The following is a 23346-nucleotide window of genomic DNA, read 5'->3' on the forward strand; positions in this document are numbered from 1 at the left end:
GTGTCACTTGTGTATCTTGTCATGCGAGAGAGATTGTTATGTCTCCACTGGTCCAGAGAGTACTGATCTGTCCCCAGTGACTGCTGGCCACCTGCTCCAGTGTGAAACAGCTGTTTAGGCGCTGCGGCCTCAATCTGTCTCTGATTAAGCTTAGTGTCCCATCTCTCTCCTGACCTTCTTTAACTCGTTCACTGTGAGCTAACCACTGCTTCGCCATGGCTGTGTCGAGTCTCATTAACACAGGGACTCCGGAGTGAGGATGTTCTTGACTGTCAGATCCCCATCTTATTAAATACATTAACAAAATCTTAGTTTGGTTTTCCTAAACGAGCGCTAAACAAATCAGTTTCCATGCAGAAGCTCACATTATTCTTAAGAGTTAAATGAATTACCTAAACAAGAAGCATCCTAAATCTATTTCCCCATCCTCCTTTATCTTGTACAAGATATGCTCCTTATCTGTACATGAAACTGAATTAGATTTATGTGCGTTTCCAACCAAAATGACCTTTTCCTATTCTTCCATAAGACAATTTGTTCTAATCACATCAAAAGCACTCTTGGACAGAGAAAACATCATGAAGCCAAGATCTTTACAGAACCTTACTAGCTAGTGTGGAAGTGTGGAAAAACCCAATACAGGCGCCATGGCGATTACTGGCTGCTTCTGGGTGATATTAGGAGTCTCTATACCTTCAGACACAGTTTTAGCCAGATTAAGGGCAAACACCAATGAAGGAACTTGCATCTCCACATGGTGCATACCTTTCCATCTTTGAAGCTGTCAGCAGGGGGTTTGTGGTGCACTTGGTGAGGTCAATTTTTTTTGCAAGGATGGCAAGACAAAAAATCACACTGTGCCTAGTCTGGGCTTTAATTATCTTAACTGAGGGAGAAATGGCTTTTCTCTCCCCTTGTACGCTTTCAGGGACTCCAGTGCTAATGCGCTTTTCCTGTGTCCCCCCCCGAATAGGCTCCTTTCTCTGAAATGAATGAATGGGTAGAATGAAGTGCTATTTTCAAACACTAGACTAAGCATTGTTTAAACTTTGCCTAAGCATATTACAAAGGCACTGAGGAGGTTAAGCTCTCCTTTAATGCTGAGCTTAAGGAGTTGGACTGAAGGATGGAAATGTCTTCTAGCTGAGTGATTCCATGGCATTGTGACAACTCACATACTGTAGGTTTCAGGGATAATGAAAATGTTAAAGGAGACATGTGTCCTGTGTGGACCTTGAAGAAGAACTGACATCTGGGAGTATGTTTCTTCTCCTGTCTGTAGTTGACTGAGGCACTGATGAGACAGAGACATCGTTCTGGACCATAGTACATAGAGAAGGAAAGTGATCGAGGGAAAAGCTGGAAGGTGGGCGAGATGCCAGACACACTAATGAATAGGATCTGTGTATTATCTGAGGATAATGCAAGCCTGGAGCCTGAACCTACATGTAACGCATCCATTCTGCCACAAACACACCTAACTCCTCACACACCAGACACGTCCCGGCTCATTCCATCTCTGAATCTGCTGCCTTCTACAAAGGATGGTTTAGTGCATGTATTCTGGCACAGGTTCATGAGTACCTACCACAAGCACACATGAAATATATTGTGGGAAATATGGCTGACAAGAAGGGATGAGATTTTAACAATACAAACTTTGGACTCATTTGGTGTTCATTAAATCACCTGTGCCAGGCAAAAAATGCTCACCCTACTAATGAGAGATCATGAGTTTGAATCCTGGCAATGTCACAGCCATCAATAACTGAACTATCTGGGGGGAAAGGATGCTGTTATTCTTCCCTGTCAATCATAAGCAACACTATGCAGTCACAGTTGTCTAAGAGATCATGTACGTTGAAAATGGCAGTAACTACTTTTCTCATGCAGAGGATTTCTTCATGTATCTTGGAGGTGGCACATGATGGCACTTCAGCTAGCTGTTGCTTCAAAGTATAGTGGTAGGAATTGGCCCAGAAAAAAAAAAATCCACCAGTGCCACCCTACTAGTATTTCCATGGTTTTACTTGGAAAACAAAGTCAGTGACCATATTCTCACCAGACAGTTAACTACATGAGTGAGAAACAAAATTGACAACATCTGATTAAGGAGTTTCATATCACATGGACAAGAACTATAAATCACCTCTCACAGAAGCAGAAGACTGACAGGGAGGGGATAAAAACAAAACAAAAAAAAAAAACGTGACTGGACTCCCAGAACCGTCTCTTGTCTTGATGCATCGATGGGTAACATTTATTGGTGAAATTTAATCACATTGCTTGTCACTTGCTTTGGCAATGTCACACTAAGATAATGCTTATCCCTTACATGTCTTCAGAGGTAAAGCGCCTCTCTCCTGACTTATCATTTGACGAGAAAGCTGGAGGGGAGAATTCAAGGCATACTGGACGCCTTATCTGAGTAGCGATAAACAGAGTTTGATGGTAAACATAGCTGACTGCCTTTCTGTCCTGAAACTCAGTCCACACAGGTGGTAGCCCTGCTAAGAGTAATTGGCAAGGCGAAAGGGCCATAAGCCTAACAGCATGGTGTCCTTAGCTAACAGTCTGCCAATCAAACCTAATTGACAGTTTGCATGATAGGAGTCTCCACAGAGAGTGGGACGAGCAGGACAAAGGATTGTGATCTATTCTGGTGGCCCACTATTTCTTTTTTCCTCTGTAAAGAAAAAAGCTGGATTGAAAACATAATTTACTGTTAGAGCATGAGCGCACACACACACACACACACACTTCCCACCATGTACGACAAGGCTTTTAGCCCCACTCTTACATGGGGTTGATCAAAGCAGAGCTCGTCTGCAGACACACTAAAGAAAGAACTCTGGCAGCAGAGGAACACCTACAGAGGCTATTACAAATGAGAAACACACATAGTGGGTACCTATTAGTTTTCCTTTTGTCCGCACATGCACGCACATACACAAATACAGTGCTCTTTCTGGAGTTTCTTGATGTTTGTTGTTTGAAACAGAGATGCTTTCATATTTAGAGACGCTGAGAAACTTTTTTTTCCCTTTTCATACACACAACTACAGAAGAAATATAAATATTTATTTTTTTCTGTTATGATCAGATTTAGGCACTGCATAATTAAATGCACTAATAATTGTTAATGGTAGGTGATACTGAGAGTGTGCGTGTGTGTGTGTGTGTGTGTGTGTGAGTGCATGCCTGTGTGTTTGTGTGTGTGTGGGCAATTGAACAAGTGACCAGGCTCTACACAGCCCCCTGCTGGCTCAATCACAGCTCCATCGACCACTTGCAACATCAGATCTCAGCATCCCAAGACAACAGAACTAAACCTCACTCATCCCAGACCATGAGATAATATTACGAAGCACACAGTACTAACACCTCCATACTTGTTGCATGTGTAAAAGTGTTGCCTACAAACAATTTCACAACCACACGGACAAACCACGTCTTCTTTAATTACCTTTGATGGGTTTTGTACCTTCAGTGAAATCTTCTAATGTGAAAAGCAAAAGTAAATATCTATATAAATTAGGACTAGGACAATCTAAGATCTTATATTGAAAACGAATAGGAACACTCTCAGACAGACCAGCAATGAAAATAGCAAGATAGAAAAGAAGAAGAAGGAAAAAAAAAGACAGGATGAATACCAAAGTAAACAGGAAAATAAGCTGCTTTGATTTTAACTATAAAAAAATTTACAGTACACGATGAAAAGCTCGATTTCTTCTGAGCAACCTGTACACATTACAACACCCACAGAGACTGGCTTCACAAACTTCTGCCTTTAACACTCAGAAAATCACAACAAACATGATCTTAAAATCACATGTAATAGCAAGTGCACCATGTCATCACCAGACCATGAAATGAGAGAAGAGAAGTGATTTTACATGATATGATCAACAAAATCAGAAATTCAGAAATCACAAACAAGGTTGTATTTCAACATGTACACTCTCCTAATACTCTCCTCCTCTCACAGAGGATTCAAACTCTTTGTAACAAATACACAAGTGAATAAAAAAACAAAAAAAGAGTCAGTTACCCGGCACACTTCATACAGCAGTTTGTATCGCTCTGCCGGCTTCTGTAAAGTACAGAGGCTGCATCCCATGATGAAGAGTTTACACCATCCAGCCTTCCTGTCTTCTGGACGAGAGCAGTAACTGTGTGCTCTCCTCCCTCCTCCCTGGAAGCGTCTCTTTCTCTCTCTCTCTCTCTCTCTCTCTCACTACTGAAGATTTACACACACTCCACAATGCAGTGTTCTCTGTGTGTGAACACATCCAAGTGTGCAAGTGCAGTCATTTCCTGCCCCCCCCCTCATTCTCTCTCTCTTTCTCTCTGCCTTTTATGCTTTTATACCACTAACACACTTCTGCTTAAACACACCCACTCATGCATATTAAGCACCAGGTTCACTGAATATGCATAAGAAGGATGAGCCATAATGACCAGGGATGAAACGGAGTCTAAAAAATAAGAAATCTCTCCTTTCAATACAACCAACAGATTATATCTCCTCTTAGCTCAGGTAATTAATGAAACAAAACAGTTTATCACAAAATATCATATCCAAAAAAAAAAAAAAAAAAAGATGCTATGACAAAATTCTGAAAAAATCTCTATTCTGATTTAAGATTTATTATTTAAGCTTCTTTCTAACACTACATTGGTTGAGATACACAAGAAAGAAACATGTTCAGTTTCAGGACATTTGCATTACTATTCATAGTAAGAAATGTCCATATTTGAGCATGTGAAAGGATTTCCCAGGCCACCATGCATTTCAGATAAACATATTCCTAGGTATTCTTAGAAACAAGCAACATCAGAAAGGCTAAATGTCACACAAGGGAAACAAATGAAGCAGAAGTGGACAACATGCAGAAAGCCATCGAGTTAACTTGTGTTTTCAGTGACCTTTAATGTATTTTCACGCAATACAAAAACAAAGGCGATCCAGCAGCCGACTGCTCCACCACTTGCTCCCACTAATGGCTTGGCCTGTAACCAAACAGCCAAACAGACTGAACTACTCTCTGCCTCATCAACAAGGCATGTACAAGGCAACAGTGCCAAACAGGGCTGATTGATGTGAAACAACATAGCCGTTTGAGTAGCGTTCGCTCATTCAGTGCCTGCTCTTTTTGACGGCGCGGTTAACAAAAGGGCAACGTAGACCTGGCGCCCTCCTGACACATCACTCTGGTGCCACTCAGCCAAGCATACGCAAACACCAATTAGAGAGCAGCGGCATCAAGTCGGACAGCTTTACTTCTACACACACACACACAATTGGACCACAGGTTCTTTTCGATAATTTCACATAATGACCCTAAGCACCTCCCCGCTTGCAACTGGCAATTACAGGGCCATATATAAAATCATTCCAAATCTCAATACAATTATTCTGTATGATCCACGCATCTGTCACCTGTTCATTAACTGAAGATTACCTTATTATATGTAAACAGGTGCATCACCTAGAAAACCAAGTAATGCCAAATATCCTTTTTTTCCCTCGAGAAGTCACAATCCATACTAATGGCTTGTTAATTGGTTAGTTGCTCTGTTCAAATTATAGAAAATGATGGCCTTTAGTAGCTTGTATTCACTCATCAAAAAAATGTCTTTTTTTTTTATTAATCAATGTCACTTATGTAAAAAAAAATAAAATAAAAAATAAAATAAAAATAAATAAATAAATAAATCTGCTCAATCTCTGCATAATGAACCATTTGCAACGTCCTCCAAGAGAATGCGTACTGCCATGGCACTCCACTATTTTAAACCAGTGAAGTGACAGCATCACACTGTACTGATTTATTTATTTACTAGACTGTTTAAATTTAATATTCAGTACAGACATTTTTGTTCCTTAATAAACTAATAGCTGTATTATATTCATTTAAATCAATTAAATCAGATGCATAACTAAGTGTACTATAAGTAAAAATACGAGCATACCTTACTATCATTTAATGGGCAAAAAGAAAAGGTCATATGTATAAGTTTGATGACAACATTTGTCTGTTATCAACGCTTTCATAATTCAAATATAACCACAAAGCCCAAGGAGACAGAATTCACCTTGGATGGGATCCCAGTCAATCACACATCACCACACACATGGGCAATTAAGTACAGACAATCCACCAACCTGCATGTTTTCAAACAGTGGGAGGAAACCAGAGAACACAGGGAAAACATGGAAAACATCACAGACAGTGAGTGACCCAAGCTCAGGTTCAAAAAAAGAACAAACTTAATCTTTAAAATAAATGCACATCATTGAGTTGATTGTATTAGACTGCTATGAAGCAAGAGTAGAAAACTCTTCTCTGGAATTCAACCTGAGTTTAACCACCTTTTCCTACTGTCCCTGTACTAGCTAAACAGTTAAAGTGTACATCAATGGTTCTAAACATATGGAAACAAATACTGTATTTTGTAAAAAGGCTGGATATCAACCTTGAATAAAACCACTTTCATTGAACATCAGCCATGTGGATAGGCAATTTGGTGGAAAAGTAAATGTTCCCAGTTACAGAAATATGCAAAAAATCTATACCCATGACAAGAACCAGTAAGAAAAGTTATACATCAAATGCCACTGTTGTAAGCAAGACAGCTAAATATCCTTCTACAAAGACCATGGTGTCCAACTTAACATTCCATACATGCCATTTTATTTTCACACACTGCACAGAATGTGCCAAATATATCAGTGGGGTGTGAATTCTTTCCTCTGCTGGATGTGTGAGGTTATCACTTAAGGAAATATTATTTCAGATGGGGAGGCTAATACACACTCCACCCTGGATGGCCCAACACCTCCACCTCAGTAGACAGGAAGCTGGCTTGCGATGTACAGTTCTCATACCTGTCTCTCTTACATGATGATAGGATGATGGTCGATGTGACACTCATAGGTTTTAGAGCCAGAGGTGGGATTTCCTGAGGCTGAGGCCAGATGTTTCCATATGATCTGTACCAGGTTTAGGGTTCACGGTCTCCAGTGTTTCCTGTATGTGGTAGAGCCATGAGCTCCCCAAACCCAATCAATCCCAGAGATCCTGCTGTTCTGAGACTCTTCCCTTTATCATCTATCTGTCAACACTGAGCGTTCTTTTCACCACTGTGATCAGATGTTACCACAGCTTGCTGAGACCAATGAATCAAGCTACCGCTGTACTGAAAGGGGGAAAATGGAGAATTTTCCAGCCATAGTGCTAGTCTCTTTGGATAAACAGTTACATGGGAGTTTTTTTGGCCGAGCAAAACGTTTTGTGTAAGTGTGAAACTAATGAGACAGATGATGCAAATGAGCATTGCTGTTGTATTCTCACAAATTTCATCCAAAAAGCAAAGCCATTTTGCTCTCTTGAACCGCCAGACATGGAGCCTATTTCATCGCCAAGATTCTGGTAAATATTTTCTGTGAGGAGCAAGGGCATCTTCTTATAGTCTGACCCCTTACTCAACCTTTACTAATCTTATATCAGCTATGCAGCTTTCTAGACAATAATACCAACACCACAGCAGAGTAAACACTCCAGACCTTAATAAGTAGATGACTTATTGCGGTATAACCAGCCTAAATAACTAGCAGTAGGACCTCTGGACAGAAAAAAAGGTCTCCCAATGGAAATAATGCAGAATCAGGCTGCGACAAAGGAAAACATGGAAAGCTATTCTAGATGCTGGTGGTGGGAGGGTTTATCTAAGGGAAGACAGCCGCTGCTTTATCCCTACTTTAATTAAAGCAGCACAGCCAGTGACCCCTTCTGTCTGGACATTTGTTCTGATACGTTATCCATATTCATGGGCCCAGCTTGCTTAAACCGCACACTGTTGCGCCGCAGGAGCAGCCTTAACAGTTGGCTATGCTGTTATTTTAACTGCCACTACAGAAGGATCAGGACACAGATGCATACTCCTGAAAATACACACTGAGTCGCACTCTTGCATTTGAGTGCCATTACCTTGACTCAGTGAACAAAACGCATCATTTCTACATGACAGGTCAGTCTTGCCAATATCGATAATGTTATAATGTTTGGTTTCAATGCCTTTTAAAGGTTCTAGAAATTCGAATCTTTGTCAGTATAACCTTGGCTACCTCTATAAACTCGATGCGCATGAGGATAAAAGTGCTCTAAAACGTGGCTCCAGCTGTGCGGGGGAATTTATCTTCCTCCATTTAATACACTCTGTGGAGATCAGAGTTCAGACTCCAGTTAATAGAGCCATGGCCTCAACATTTCAGCCAAACGCTAGAGGAAATGCCGTGCTATCCATCTCTATGAGCTACAGCAAGATCAAGAGACAAAAGAAAAGAGACAAACATAATTAACAGACACTGGTCCAGGTAATAACAGTCAGAGTGGATATGAATCAGACAAAGCCAGCATTTTGGCGAGAGAGAGAGAGGGAGAGAAGGCTTTTTACTGTAATGTATTGGCTAGACTAGAAAAGCACACTGACACACCCGACACATCTGCTCTTTCTGCATTATAATGTCACATGGATGGTGGTGTAATCAGCAGGGTGAGCCAGGATGGTGAGTCTCCCTGCACTAAATGCTGTTATTATCCTCTTTTTTTCCACGCCTCAACCATCAACAACTAAGCCTATTTATGAAATCTAGCTCGTCCAAAAAATTTCAAGAAGTTTCATCTCCCAACCAGTAGCAATTTGGGGAGCAAGCAGGAAAAACAACCAAACAATTAGAACAAAGTTTAGGGGCAGAATATGAGGAGAATTTTGCCATTATTCCAAATAACACACCTTAGCTATTTTTAAGGGATTTTTGCTATAGGCAACATGGCTGTTAGAGTTAAAACAATCTTTACTTAATGTTTATTACTAATACTAATAATTGTACAAAGCAGCCAAGAAGAGTTAGTTAGCTGATATTAGAGCATTATGGTTACACTAGAAGAAGAAGCCTTTTTCTTCAAAGTGAAATGTCCCAGTTCAGGAAATTGGGGTTAGAGCCCAGGGTCTGCCATGATACAGCATCCCACAGGCAGAGTGCTAAGAGCCTTGCTCAAGGAACCAAAATATCAGCTTAGTAGTGCTGGGGCTTGAACCCCCAACCTTCTGATCAGTTACCCAGAGCCTTAAACTTTTAAGCCACCATTTCCCAAAACTTTGTCTAGACATGATGTATCAGTACTGTAGAACAGATCCAATGGATGAAGGGAGAAAAGTAAACACAACACATACTTACCAACATGTACAAATCTCTGGATAGTCATGACGCTAAAACAGGCAAAACTGACCGTGACAACTGATAGCTAAGGTTCTGTGGTGATGAATAAAAAGGAGAGATGCTAACAGTGTGAGCTGATATTTAAAAGCTAAGATGCATATTGTTAGAGTTTAAAGGGTCCAAAAACACAACCAACAAGCTGTATTTATTTTTAGGGAATTTTTGCAACTTGGCAACATGGACTTAAATCTTAACCAAACCTAAAAACAGCAGTTCTGTTGGTGGAAAGTTCTGGAAAAATATATCGATTAAACAGCTACTACACATTTAAATAATGAACCTAAGAATATTAGAATAGATCATGAAATAAATCTGCACTGAGTGGGTCCACAGATTTAAACAGCTAAAAGGATCCTGGTCAGCAAAAGCAGGGGGCTCAAGTAAATGGAAATACGCAGGAAGACTGGATGATACTCCAGTGGGAAATGCATAACCAGTTTGTGATCAATGTTTCTACATCAACCCTCTAATAACCAGGGCTGAACACTATACTATGAGCGTTATCATCAAGAGCAGGAGTGCCCAATCTCATCAGGAAAGGGCAAATGTGGGTGCTGGTTTTCATTTCAACTGAGAAAAAGCCACACCTGAGTCTACCATAAGCAAAGATCAACTGATTAAACAGGTGGAATCAGGTGTGGCTCCTGGTTGACTGGAATGAAAACCTGCACCCACTCCAGCCCAGCCCTTTTGCGGATAAGATCGGACACCGCTGGTCATGAGAGGTAGCCTGAATAGACTGAGCTACATTCAAAATATTTCCCACCATTAATTTCACCGCTAATCCCTGACAGAACAAGATATGCTTTGGGGTTTTTAATGTGCAAAAAAAAAGGTTTAAAATCAGAGAAAATGAAGAAGCGCCAATGAAAAGCTGTCAGGCACAGGCAGGGTTCTTAGTGCGGAGGATAAGAATGGATTTAAACATAAATAAATTGGCTGAGGTGATGAGAGAGGAGGGACTTGGCCCAGGCAAGTGTATTCTCTGTCTGACTGGCACTGCTAATATGTCTTCGGTCTTGGCAAACCTCCAACCAACGCCGAATCGCCCCTGCTGGTTAAAGCAGCATGAACGCTTATAATAAGGGCATTAAAACCAGGTACTAACCTTTGCCACGATAAGCCCTCCTTTCACCCCACTCTAGACAGCTATAGTGAAGCCTAATAAAATCCTATTTACAGTTCATTATCCAAATGCCATGACAGTCCTCTAGCCAGCTAACTTATGTGGCTTGTCAACGCTAGCTATTAGGCTGGATATTAAACGTGTTCATATTTCATCTGTCAGCCTTAATGAGATGGAAATGGGGTCTCATATTGTGGGGAGAAGAGTGCTGGACACCTTTTCTTTCTGTCAGGCCTGGGAAGAGGCCAGGTTTTCTTTGCCTACAGAATGGTTTTTCAAGCAAAAAAGCTATGGTTAAGGAAATAATTGGATTGGTTATTGGTATGCTGGTCAAGATAAACAAAAATAAATAATGGATAGTTTATAAAGTGCATGTAATTCTTTATGTTCTGGATTTTTGTTCATATAATACAATATATTGACATTATAACTGAGAAAAATAAGCTGTTATTCAGATATGAATATTTAGATTAAATACATCATGTACTGGTGCACCTTGTATTGCCGAGGTTTAGCTTCCATTTCTAACCTTTCCATAGACTGCTGCTGTGGACTAATCTAATTTACACTCATAAATATTCAGTATATGACACAGCACATGAGCAAAATACTATATTGTAATGACACTGCTGCAGTCTACGATTAGGAAATAGCTTGAAGACAAATACTTCAAATTCAAAGTCAATTATTATAATCAGTGTCAGACATTGTGCAATAACAATAAACAACAGACTGTGAGGCTGTTTTGAAATTCTGACACGTCTCACCGCTGATTATCTACAAAGATCAACCCGTATCGATACAAATCGCATTAGCACATTAAATCAATTTGATTATTCGGTCAACTAGCATGACAAAGTCCAATTTTTCACATCTCCAGTTCCCATGTGTCACCTTGCCCACTCAGACAAAAAGAGTAGCTTTTAAGTGCTAGTCCCTAATCTTTTTAGTGGAAGATATGAAAAATACATCTGTACTGGCTCTTCAATTTCCTGCACGTTAAACGAGGGGCTAATGAATAGCCATGCTAATGATGAGCATGAATACTGCTAGCACAACTCATGCTAAAGAGACGTCATGCATACGCCAAAAAAAATAAAATGGGCAAAATTCTATATTGGCTTTAACATGTATTTAAGCCTGTTTACTTGATAAATGTATGATTTTTATTTAAGTCATACCTCAGAGAAGAAAATTAGCATCTCTTAACTATTCAAATGGCAAAACAAGACTAGTAAATTTCCTCTGAGAGCCGTTTAAAAAGGCTTCTCGAACAGCAACAAAAGCTCGTCAATACTGTATCATTTGGGAGCCTCAAAGAAGCACTCAGAGCTCTTTTAAAGAGTGAAAACAGACACAAGATGCACTTAGCCAGTGTCACCATTTCTCTTACAGCCTGGGTTATTAGCCAGACCATTATTCCCTGGTAGCTGTTTCCCCTCAACATGGCTATCGAAAGCCTTCTGTTTGTTTGTAGATAATACCATCTTCCTACCCCCTCTTACACCCTGTTACAAGGAAAATGGACATCGAAGCCTTTCTTTCTCCTTTCTATATAAAGACCACAGACCCAGTAATTTTGCTCCAATTCAAACTTCATTTGCACTGAAACACTCCTGCTATCATTTTTTGGGGAGGAGTACAAAGGCTCAGCTCAATTAGATGAGCCAGCATGAATCCATTAAGCTTAGCCAGGAAAGACTCCTCCATTTTCTTCTGGTCAGACAAGGAGACAAGGTGGACCAGGGGATAAAAGCAGGACTTGCTTTTCAGTAATCATATATACTCGTATAAAAACCTTTATGGTACAAGTCTGAGCTTATACCAAGGTGTTAGTATGATCAAAACCTGACTATCAGTTCAAATTGCTTTTAAAAAAGGCTGACGTACACTAAAGCACACAAACACTGAAAGCTGTGTTTCTAAATGCTGCCTGATAGTAAAGGTCAACCCTTTTGGCACGCTGGAGTTCAATCTTTGAAATATGTTTAGAGAGCAGAGATCGACTGGTCTCCTAACTAAACCATGAAACTTCAGCTACTTTTGTGCTACCCACGATTAAGAGAGACCACATCAGTGGGGCTACTAGTACTCAGGACCTGGGCTCCATCTGTGGAATTGATGCAGGTGCAATGATGTCGAAATGAGAAATCAAACTCTTCGACTGGTTCTGTCCCCCTGCTGTCCATAAAACAGGACATGGCCTTCACTGCTATTTCGATGTCGCCACTTTTAAATGTAATGAGCTCTTGCCTGTCATGCCGTTGAGTCTGTGTATTTAAAGTAAATGAACAGTTTATGGGAACGGGGTGGAGGGGCAGGACTAGGCGACTTGAAAAGACTGCACTGAAGCACATAGGAAATAAAGCATAGACAAGTCCATGATAAGCATCTCTTTAGTCATCATTACAAGAAAATCATGTGATTTCTTATAATAATTATCTGGTCATTATGGATGGATTGGATGGTTATGGATTGTTAACATCCCTGAAACTATTCTCAAATCCCTACATGCAATATTTTTTCTTTTTCTCATTTTATTCCTTCTGTCTCTCTGATATATTAATCATTCCTTTTCTCTTCGGCGTCGGCTTATCTAATGGAGTGCACTGAAGCACATCCTTCCTTTTTCCAGCCCTCTTCTCGTGATGTGTTTTCAATTACCATTGCCTGGACCCACAAAAGCAACCTGTGTGCTAATTCAATAAAGACACAAAGGGGCCAGGGGATGGGGCAAGCCCTCCCATTGTCATGGTAACGGTTGACTGACGGTGCTTGTTCTGCTCTTCTCTCTTGGCTCCCTGAGTGGCAAATGCTTACTTTGTATCCGTCACTCAAATGTTGACACCAGGACCTGTGTGTGTGTGTGTGTATTTGTGCATATGAGAGATGAAGTAGGGTGAAAGGGCTGTTGACCATGGCCCCTTCTCTGCAGGATACACCCTTAAAACTGACCCTCAGAAAAGACATTTGCCAGATGGTGTTTCCTTTTCTTCATTAACAAATTCTTCATACTACACAACCTGAAGCTAAAACATCAGCATATTAAAACACCTACCAGAAACATATTAAATGAATGACAATAGACATCAATTAACGGACACCAGGTTCATACTATTTTAGTAACGACTGAGATTCAAATATCCTCGCAGCACAAACTCCACACTGCTAATTTAAGGCTTTCCAATCCTGTCCTTAATACATTACAATACTTTCTAATCTACTGAAGATCAGTTTCTTTCTGTACGCACAGCTTGAGTGACTTGATCTGCACAGAGTGAGTAAAATCTTTACAGGCTGCTGGTAATACGAGCAAATGTTTTGAATCTTCTCAGTATTCAACAATCAATACAGCAAACCCAGAGAGACTGTGCGTGATATTGAACACTGATTTCATGCCAAACACTTGAACGTGGGTCGATCAGGATTTACTGTCAGCTAGACTGGTCATTACAGTGGGACATAATGCGGGTAAGCAGATCTATTATTATTATGTCGCTTGTGATATTCGGGATCGTTATTCTATTGTTTATGTGCAGTGCAGCCTGGACAGTGACATGGTATTGTTCTGACAAAAGCAGAACTTTGATTCGTCAACGTGTTATTTTGTCCACATACTAGAGTCAGTGACTTGAGACCAAAAAAAATGACATTTACTCACAGTTGCTCAGAGTTGGGATTCATACACACTTAAGTCCAGGTACTCCATTCAGATAATGCAAAATAAGCTTGTTACCTTGTTTTTTGAACCTCTGAGGTTTCAACATTTTTCTTGACGATGTTTGAAAGAATGAATTTTTCAGTAGAGTCTAGACCATCACAATTAAGCACAAGCTCTAGCTTTTATACAACCAAAAAATATACCTACAAATCATGGCTAAAATAGCACTTGATCCAGCACCTACCATTATGCTGAATTTTACACTCACTGTCCACTTTATTAGAAACACCTATACATTCATACACAGTGATCTAAATCAGCCAATCATTGGACAGGAGCACAGTGCAAAAAAACAAACAAATAATAATAATAATAAAAAACAAAAAGAAAATCAAGAGCATCAGTAAATGTTCACATCAAAGATTACAATGAAGAAAAAGAGTCTCAGTGTATTTGATCTTGGCTTGGATTTCGGCACCAGATGTGCTGGTTTTGAGAATTTCATAAACTGCTGCTCTCCTGGGATTTTCACACAACAATATCTGGAGTTCACAAAGTAATAAAAACATTGAGTGAATGACACTAAAAAGATAAGAGAAGAATGACTAGATCAATTCAAGCTGCCAAAGAAGGATATAGTCAAATCACTGTTTATTCCCATGGTGAGCAGAAAAGCATCTCAGAATGCACAAATCATTAAAGCTTGAGATGGACAGACTACAAGAGCAGATCACCACAACAGGTTCCGCTCCTGTCAGTCAAGAACAGGAAATAAAAGAAAATTCAATGTCACAGAGGCTTTTGTTCATTCTGATGTGTGACCTTGAAGCTCTTGATCAAAAATTTTGGATGAGTGTATGTGTTTATTTTACATTCAGACACACAACTGCTAATCTGAGGTCATGAATTTGTAATGTTCACTTTTAATTTGCTATTTCAAGTTCGAGTGTATTATTTATATTTTCTTTTAGAAATTCAATGCTCTCTCCTGTATAGAAAACATGCTCAGGGTTTGAAGGTGAAGAGGCTTGAGCGTTTATCTGCTACACTTACAGCTTACTCGTTAAGCTAATTCATCAGTTTATCCAATCCATGAATAATGAGTCACTGAGTTCATAGGAATTGGATTTTAGAATTCGATGCGCTTTTTATGTACGCTTTAGCAAACTAATCTGCCCTTCTGCTCCTTGTTAAGCTTTTAAACATTACTTTTTCTGGATGGAGTTTGTTTTCAGTGTACATACAAATGTCTGTTCCTTGATGGTTCACCTGATACGACAGGGAAAACTAACATTGTGCGTTTTTATTTAGAATCCAAGAGAGATAAAACAGTGAAAGTTGTCCCTGTCATATAATTACACAGCACACAGCATGTCTGCTCATTATTTGGGTCCAATTTTCTCTTCCACCTTTCCCACTTTTTCTAAACTCTCTCTTTGACTCTGTGTACGAGTTGCAGCAGTCCACCTATTCAAAAGCGACAGCTGCTTCCTGGATTCAGCGTTTTGATTTTGTCTTTTTTTTTTTTAAAAATATCCCTCAAGCTACCTTTGATGCATTTTTCCACATGGTTGATTGATTTAAATTAAGATTTTATTCGCAACTGCAGCTTAGGTGGTAATTTGCCTTACTCTGCCATTCTAATCGGCTGTTCAAACTTCAGCTCTAATTATTAGCATTGCAACGTAGCAGCAGCTGTGTGTATGTTTTCGCGTTCCCTCTCTCTTTCAGTCTGTCTGTCTCTCAGTGGGGATTTGTAGTGCTCAGTGGTAGTGGGACAGGGAGTGATGGATGCTCATTACTCCAAACTCCCTTCGCTTTCATGCTCCGTCACGCTTCACCACACACCAGCCGATAATGAGGCAAACAGGTGAGAGGGATTACAACACCAAAACACACACACACACAGACAAGGAAGAGTGAACATGAGAACCATATCATCTGAACCAGATAAAAGCTCTTTGAAAATGGCATGAGGCAGAAAAAAAAAAAAAAAAAAGCTCAAATCTTTCCCTACAGAGTAGAACCACCGACTTGTAAGAAACATTACACACAGATCTAATCTCTTCTGTGCAACACACTAACTGACACTACACTAAAGGAGAAGAGTTTGCATCTTCTTTAAGTAGCAGTCAGGGCAGTTTGTTGTTATTGCGAGTTGCTATAGCGTCTTTAAAACTGCTCTTGTCTGAGGGCTGCTATTGCCTAAAAACACACACACCATCAAACTAATCAGCGATGAAGAATGTGAGTTCAAACAAATACTGAGACGGTTAGTAAAACAAGCTGACGGTGCAGCCTCAATGCCAGATATGAAGAGATACAGTGCTTGACAGGGTTGCGAGGTCTCAGCAAAATTTTCAGTCCAAATGCATCTCGAAAACCGCACAAAAGACCTGAAACTAGCCCAGAATGTTTGGGTACTGGAAAAGAGAGATGCATTTTTCTCCTTCCCCCTTCAGTCTTCGCATGTTAAGCAAGTTCACTGTGGTGAAGTTTTTTTTTTATTTTATTTATTTTTTTATTAGAACAATATCTACTTTAGATTTCTTTCTTTCTTTTTTTAATCGGCTGTTACAGACTTTATCCACTCTATAACCTTGTTTCCCTTTCCCAGTCTTACAGCAGAAAAGCTTCTGTACATCATGCATACACTGACCTTACACTTACACTCTCCCTCTGTTTACATGGTCTTTGTTTGCAGTAAATGTATTAGAATTAATATTCTAGATATTCACATTAAAACAAGTTCTTGGCAGCCGTGGACTGTTTTTAAACCAGATCCCAAAACACACCATGTGTGGACTTTAGTTTATTATTTTAGGCAATAATCTAGGCAACCCTTGTGCTAGGTGATAAAAATTTAAATAAAGAAACATGATTTATTCCACATCATTTGACTTTATCTGGGGCATTCTTTGTGCGTCTTCATGCACAACTAGAAGACATTAGAAGGCCTCTTATTTTTAAAAAAAATGCACATTACATTTCTGCTTTGCATTCAAACAGAGGTCCTATAACCTTGTTTGTCTTTTTGAGGCAGCTTAAAGTTTCTATGCATGTTCCTATAATAGATAACTTCTCTGAAATGAATCATCCAGAACCCTTCTGAATCATCATGAGGAGCCCTTGATGAACATTTCTTTTACGACTGTAGTGAACCTCACAATAGAAACATTGAAAGGACTAGAGATTAAAACATTACAAAAACTGCAGCTGCAAAATGCTGAACTTTCTCGGTTTTCTGCATTTAAACTTAAAAAATATCTGCATTGTGGTCACTAAAGTCTTTGTTATAAAACGAGTGACCCAAACAGTGCTAAAATGAACACTTTTCTGAAGATTAAATATGCTCAATAACACATTGAATGCATCTAGAATTAATTTAAAACCTGTCTTCAGTCCAATTGGACGGCTTTTAAAATGAGTAATTATACAATATAGATAAGGATAATGACTGTTCAATCCCAAACACAATAATACCATTGGTGCACTACATCAGAGGGCCTTTTACTCTTCACAGCTCTAAATCTTTCTGTTAGAGTGAGATTTAAAGAGAGATAGAGTAGGATTGAGAGTTCTCTTAGGTGGAGAGGTGCTTTTGATGGATGTTAGTCATTTGATATTGGTCAGTGGGTGAGACCTGAACTGCAGAATGGAGTAGCAAAGGAGAAGCAGCAGAAAAGCAGGTCAATGCAAGTGGATAGATAGATAGAGAGAGAGAGAGAGAGAGAGAGAGAGAGAGAGAGATTTATCTCTCCAGTACATTTCTAGAGACTTGGAAAATTTATAACAAGGTGTACTGAAGGTGTACTCTGGCAGCACAGGGAATACTGCAGACCAAATATATGTGTGTGTCCATGTGTGTTTGTGAGATGGTCAGTTCAGCAGTGAGCAAATGGAAAAACAGATGGAAGACATTAGCTCATTTGAAGAGGAGCCACTACGATCATGTTATTGGTGAGGTTCTGTTTCCCCCTACAGGCACAAAGTGGTACTACATTACATTACACAACGCAACAAAAATCGATATGGGCATCAAGTCAGATGACGGTATCCTGGAAAAGCATGTGGAAATGACTGACAGTGCTAAGTGGCAACTATTTAATTCATTCGCATTAATTCATTCCCAAATTATTTAACTATAGCACACACACACAGAGAGAGAGAGAGAGAGAGAGAAAGACGGAGTCCTGTACTAAAATTATTTATATTATTCTACAAATTTGACATTTCCTAAACAAATTTGCAACTATATAAACCCTGTTTGTGTAGAGAGTAAGAATAATGACTATTATTCTATTATTTACAGGCAAACTGAATAGCTCAGAAAACAGTATCTCAGAGAGAGAGAGAGAGAGAGAGAGAGAGAGAGAGAGAGAGACACTACATTCTACAGCATCATGCACTTTCTCTATCGACTGCTCCCGTCATTCTGTGCTATCTATATACTGCGTGTCAAATGTTTGGGGATCATATGTAATGTTTGATTTTTGCAGATGTCTTTAGCTGTGCCTGAGATATTGTGTTGTCTGTAATGAATTGGCCTGTCTAGGCAACTGACCTTAACCCAATCGAACAGCTCTGGGAAACATTGGATCGAAAGGTTCATGAGATGGAAGCTCTGTCAAGCCTGGCTAGATTCACTGCAGTGAAGCATGAAGAGAAACCAAGAAAAAAAAAGAAACTGTTTATGTGTACAAAGTGTTTGCAGCACTTATAGCTCCTAAGAAATTTATTTATTTATTTTTTTGAAAAAATCTATATATATTGATTTATCCTGAGTGTATGTGTGTGCACTCCACAACTCCAGTGTTGTGAAACAGTACATCTCTGGATTGAAGCAGTCTCCCAAAACACTATGCATTTCTATAACTGCTGAACTCCTGTTGTTTTAATGCTCAAAAGTCAGTAGAGGTTACTCAGAATGGTGCAATAAACAAACATCTAGTGGGAGGCAGTTCTACAGAGAGAAACACCATATACATGATAGGGATCAAGAGAGAATGGACAGACGGGATCGAGCTGATAGAAAGGCTACAGTAACTCAGATAACTACTGTTCAATTGCGGTGAGTAGAAAAGCATCTCAGAAAACACAAGTCAAATATTGAGAAAGCATTGTCAGGTTCCACTTCTAGAAAACCAAGTGCCTTAAATGATTCAATAACACTTTCATGACATCACTACAGGTATCTAACCAAAATGCACACGTATCAGTGTGTCACACTTAAAGAAATGGGTTTGATATCAGCAGTTACTTTGAAGATAGAAGAAGAAGAAACAATTGTGTGGAAAAGAAAGAAATTTTTGGAACTTTTCTATAAATATATTGCCCCTAGTAGGCTAGGTAAAAACAGAAATAGTTATCAAAAACACTACAAGCCCTTAATGTCTACTTTCATATGAGCCATTACTTACTGTGGAGTGTGACATGACAGAAATTCAATGAACATGGATCTGGTAAAGAGAATATATCTGATAAGGAAACTGCAGAACATGTGAGCAGAAATAAGACTGAGTAATGAGTGTGTAAGTACCTCTAACGGAAAGCTGAGATGAGTATTAAAGGTGAAAATGTGATTGCCTGAAGTATTCACTCATGTCCAGAATGCATGAGATATGCCCATGAAAAGATTTGCATTCACCTGAATAAAAAGACTCGCGCAGCAGGTGTCTAAAATCATTCATATAGATATACTGTAGTGCAGTCTAGCTACACACAGCAGCTGAAGTGACATGAGGTGATGAAAGATGCTAAGTGGCTCTATGCTGCTAATAAGCACATATGTTCATATTTTTTTCTTTTTGCACCATTATAACACCTGCCTTGAATATACTCTAGTAAGCCATTTACATCTGAACAAGCTAAGGTTTCCTAAACAGAACATAACAGCCTGTTTTGTCAGACGCTACACCTGGAGTTTACCCGGCGTGTTGCGACTTGCTAAGTTCAGCTCAAGACAGACTTAACGACAGACTTTGTGTTCTCAAAACATCCTCCAAGCCGTGGCCAGAGTGAACGTTATCTTCAGGGGGAAAAGCAGAAGCATGGGGAAGAAAGGCTTTGATTCACGCACTTTTGTCTGAGACCAGTTCTTTACAACAGATCCACTAGGGGACACTGCTCACCTCTGTTCTCCTGCTTTTATTTTCTCTCCCCATCCTTCATCAGTCGAGTTCAGCTGGCCTCTTGGCAGAACTTGAGGAAGGACTTGAAATTCTCTGGGCCTCTTCGAAAACAAGATCCCCTCGAGAATTAACTGAGGCCTGCTGAAACACTTCTTGTATGACATTAAAAAAAAACCCTGCATGTTTCAATATTTAACGATGACACTACACAGGGACACAACTTATCTCTCTCTCTCTCTATAAAAAAAGCTCTATTTCTACAAAGGCATGAATGGATTCTACCATAAAGAGTCATATGACCACGAGTTTGGGTTTATGAACTGCGTAGTCACAGATTATATGGTTCACTGCTGACAAACCATAAACAAATAATGCTTAGCTTTCAACCCACTAACCTAAAGGTGGCCAATGAGTTCACTGTTTAAATGTAACAGAGGGGCAGAAGAAGGGGGCTTTAAGGGAGGAGAGATGTGGGAAAAGAAGGGATTGAGGCACTAAAGGTTAAAAAAAAATTCACTTGAGTCTACTAAACAGGACAGAAACACTTGAGTTCTGCTATGCACAACATATGAGCAACAATCCAAATGGAATTAAATTTGTGAGAGAGCGTGTGTGTGTGCTCTCTTTCATGAGCCTGTTGCTCAACACCCGGCCACCCAGTTTACATAAACACTCTGCCCTTCCAGCAGTACAACATCCATTCGGCTTTGTCTCCAGCTCTGGATTCTGAGAACGCCAGTGTGTTTATATGTTCTATTCTGTGGCCACCATTTTAAACACACCTACCTTCTAGGGACGGAGATTGAGCATTTGATCAGGTACAACTACTGTTTACACTGACTGTACTGCATCTGTGGCTATGTACAGTTTGTCTTAGCTTTTACTCAAACCATCATTAGAAAGAGAGCACTGCTGACCTGATGTCTGGGTGGTGGATCTCAGCATAGCACTGACACTGACATGATACTCGCTGAATAGTGTGAGAGAGTGTGTGTGTGTGTGTGTAGGCCAGGGGGAAGTGTGAGTGGGTTGGGGGCAGACTGGGGTGTGAGTGGGGGCTTATTACACCTGAATGTCATTTCTGACATGAGAATCAGCTAACCACAAATAACCAGCAAACAGTGGTGGTGATGTCAGAAAGTTGCACTGGCAATAAAGCTATACTACAATTATGAAATTGTGTAGGGGAGAAAAAAAGGTGAAACATCGTGAACACTTTCAGGGATTGGGATTTAATGAAAATACACAAATACCAAGGTATCCATCTCTATTTATTTACCTATTCATCTCCCCATCTTTCCATCTATCTACCAACTGTAAAAGTATTGGCACACTATCTATCTGTCCAACTATCTATCTGTCTGTCTTGTCAGTCTGCCTGCCTATCTGTCTGCCCGCCTATCTATCCATCTATCTGCCTATCTATCCATCTATCTGCCTATCTATCCCTCTATCCGCCTATCCATCCATCCATCCATCCATCATACAAGTGTTTATATCAACTTAACATGAGCTGTCTCTCATCAATGATGTAGAGAAAATTATGCTCCATCCAGATCAGTGGTAGTCTTCATGTGGTTAGGAACAGGGTAGAGCATGCAGACAGCACTTATATTATGTGTGTACCTACCAAAGTGACCACTGAGTGTGTTGGTGTGTCTGCACACACTCAACAAAACACACTCAGCTTAGTCAGTGTGTGGCACCGAAAACACTGTCCAGGCCTTTGCTGGCTGTTGTTGAGGTTTCCTAATGTTTGTCACAGCAATGTTGGCACAATGGTGTGTGTGTGTGTGTGTGTGTGTGTGTGGCATGTGGCTGAGCCCATGCTGGGATTCGCCTCATGGTTGCAGCAGACAGAGGCTGGAGACCCAAAGTAAACAAGCTTCTTATCCACTTGCACAAAGGAGCCCTCTGCCGCAAATGACAGCCTCCAAGACGAGTTCTAGTCCAAAAGCTCTGTGTGCATGTTTGTGTGTTTGTGTGCGTGCGTTTGTGTGTGTGTTGGCAATGGAAGTCTCTTGATTTGGCTTTTCCAAACCCATCTTTTACGAACGTGCATTCCCAACCACAAGTTCAGGCAAAAATTGTCCTCAGATGCTACAGGTTTGGACTGAGCCTAGCTAAATGACGCACGCATACGATGGAGCAATGTTTGCTAATGTACTGCTGTTTCCTTTCATTAGACACAAGCTTCAAGTTCTGATACTTCCCAGGTTACATCATGCTCCTTCCAGACCGTTTAATGCGTTTTCAAATCAGTATGGTCTATTCTGGTGCAAAATCTCTAGCGCACTTCTAAAAACGAATGTCATTTAAGACACCGTGTCTGATGAGTCAACTTGGCTTTGGACTTGAGGTTATTATTTAACACAATATAACCATGGACTCCTCTGCAGCAGCGAAAGCCTCTGATGTTAACCATTTCACACAGCCGTGGCAGTTAATGATATACGACGCTTGTGAAACGGGCCGCGGGTTAAAACGGCATGCTTCACACTCAGCTTCAACGTCCTTAAAAGCAACCGCTCTAGCAAGCAGAATGAAAGGTTACAACTATAATTGACAGCAATCTTCTATAAGAAAATGCTTGAGGGGACAAAAAAGAAAAAAAAAGGAATCTATAATCACTGGGAGACAATTGACAGTGCAGATGCCTATGCTACTGTTCTACTGTGCAAAGATTTACTTCTGGTAAACACAGGCTTGAAAATGGCTAAGCACACATTACAGGAAAAGGGCAAACACTTTTAAAGCATATATGGACTTGTCATTGAGTTCTTTCATTTAACGAGTCATCAAATGTAAAAGTCCACAGACTAGCGCTAGTCACAGACTTGGTCAGAAAGCTAGTCAGTTTTGGTCAATGGGTGAGTCGCTAGAATGGGAAGAGAAGCAAATGGATAATGCAAATAGGCTCAACATGTCTGGGTTTAAAGGAACACTACCCCCCCACCCCCCAAATGTGTCAAACTGATTAAAGGGTAGTGAGCTTAGTTTGCACTAGCTGTTTCGAACAGCACCTGTTGTTTGCCTCATTATTAGCAAGGTGAGAATTTCATTTTGACTCAAGTTAAGGTTGGTGTTTACAACATCATTATGTTCACAGTTCTTTTGTTTGGAGTGAAAAGGTGCCATA

At 40.0% G+C, this 23346-nt stretch overlaps 1 protein-coding gene across 3 annotated transcripts in view; it reads right to left on the reverse strand.

Moving 5' to 3' along the window:
- The window catches only part of pdzrn3b (PDZ domain containing RING finger 3b), a 96265-nt gene that overhangs the window by 18191 nt on the left and 54728 nt on the right, over window positions 1-23346 (reverse strand). The window contains exon 1 of one of the 3 annotated variants that reach the window (XM_058403830.1): window positions 4055-4249. The exons of the other annotated variants lie outside the window; for them this stretch is intronic. Coding sequence (XP_058259813.1) covers window positions 4055-4123 — 69 coding nt within the window. The 5' untranslated portion in view covers window positions 4124-4249. Of the gene's footprint in view, window positions 1-4054; window positions 4250-23346 lie in introns of those variants that run through there. 3 annotated transcript variants of the gene reach the window in all.

This window comes from Hemibagrus wyckioides, linkage group LG11 (assembly GCF_019097595.1).
Source record: "Hemibagrus wyckioides isolate EC202008001 linkage group LG11, SWU_Hwy_1.0, whole genome shotgun sequence".
NCBI classification, from domain to species: Eukaryota; Metazoa; Chordata; class Actinopteri; order Siluriformes; family Bagridae; genus Hemibagrus; species Hemibagrus wyckioides.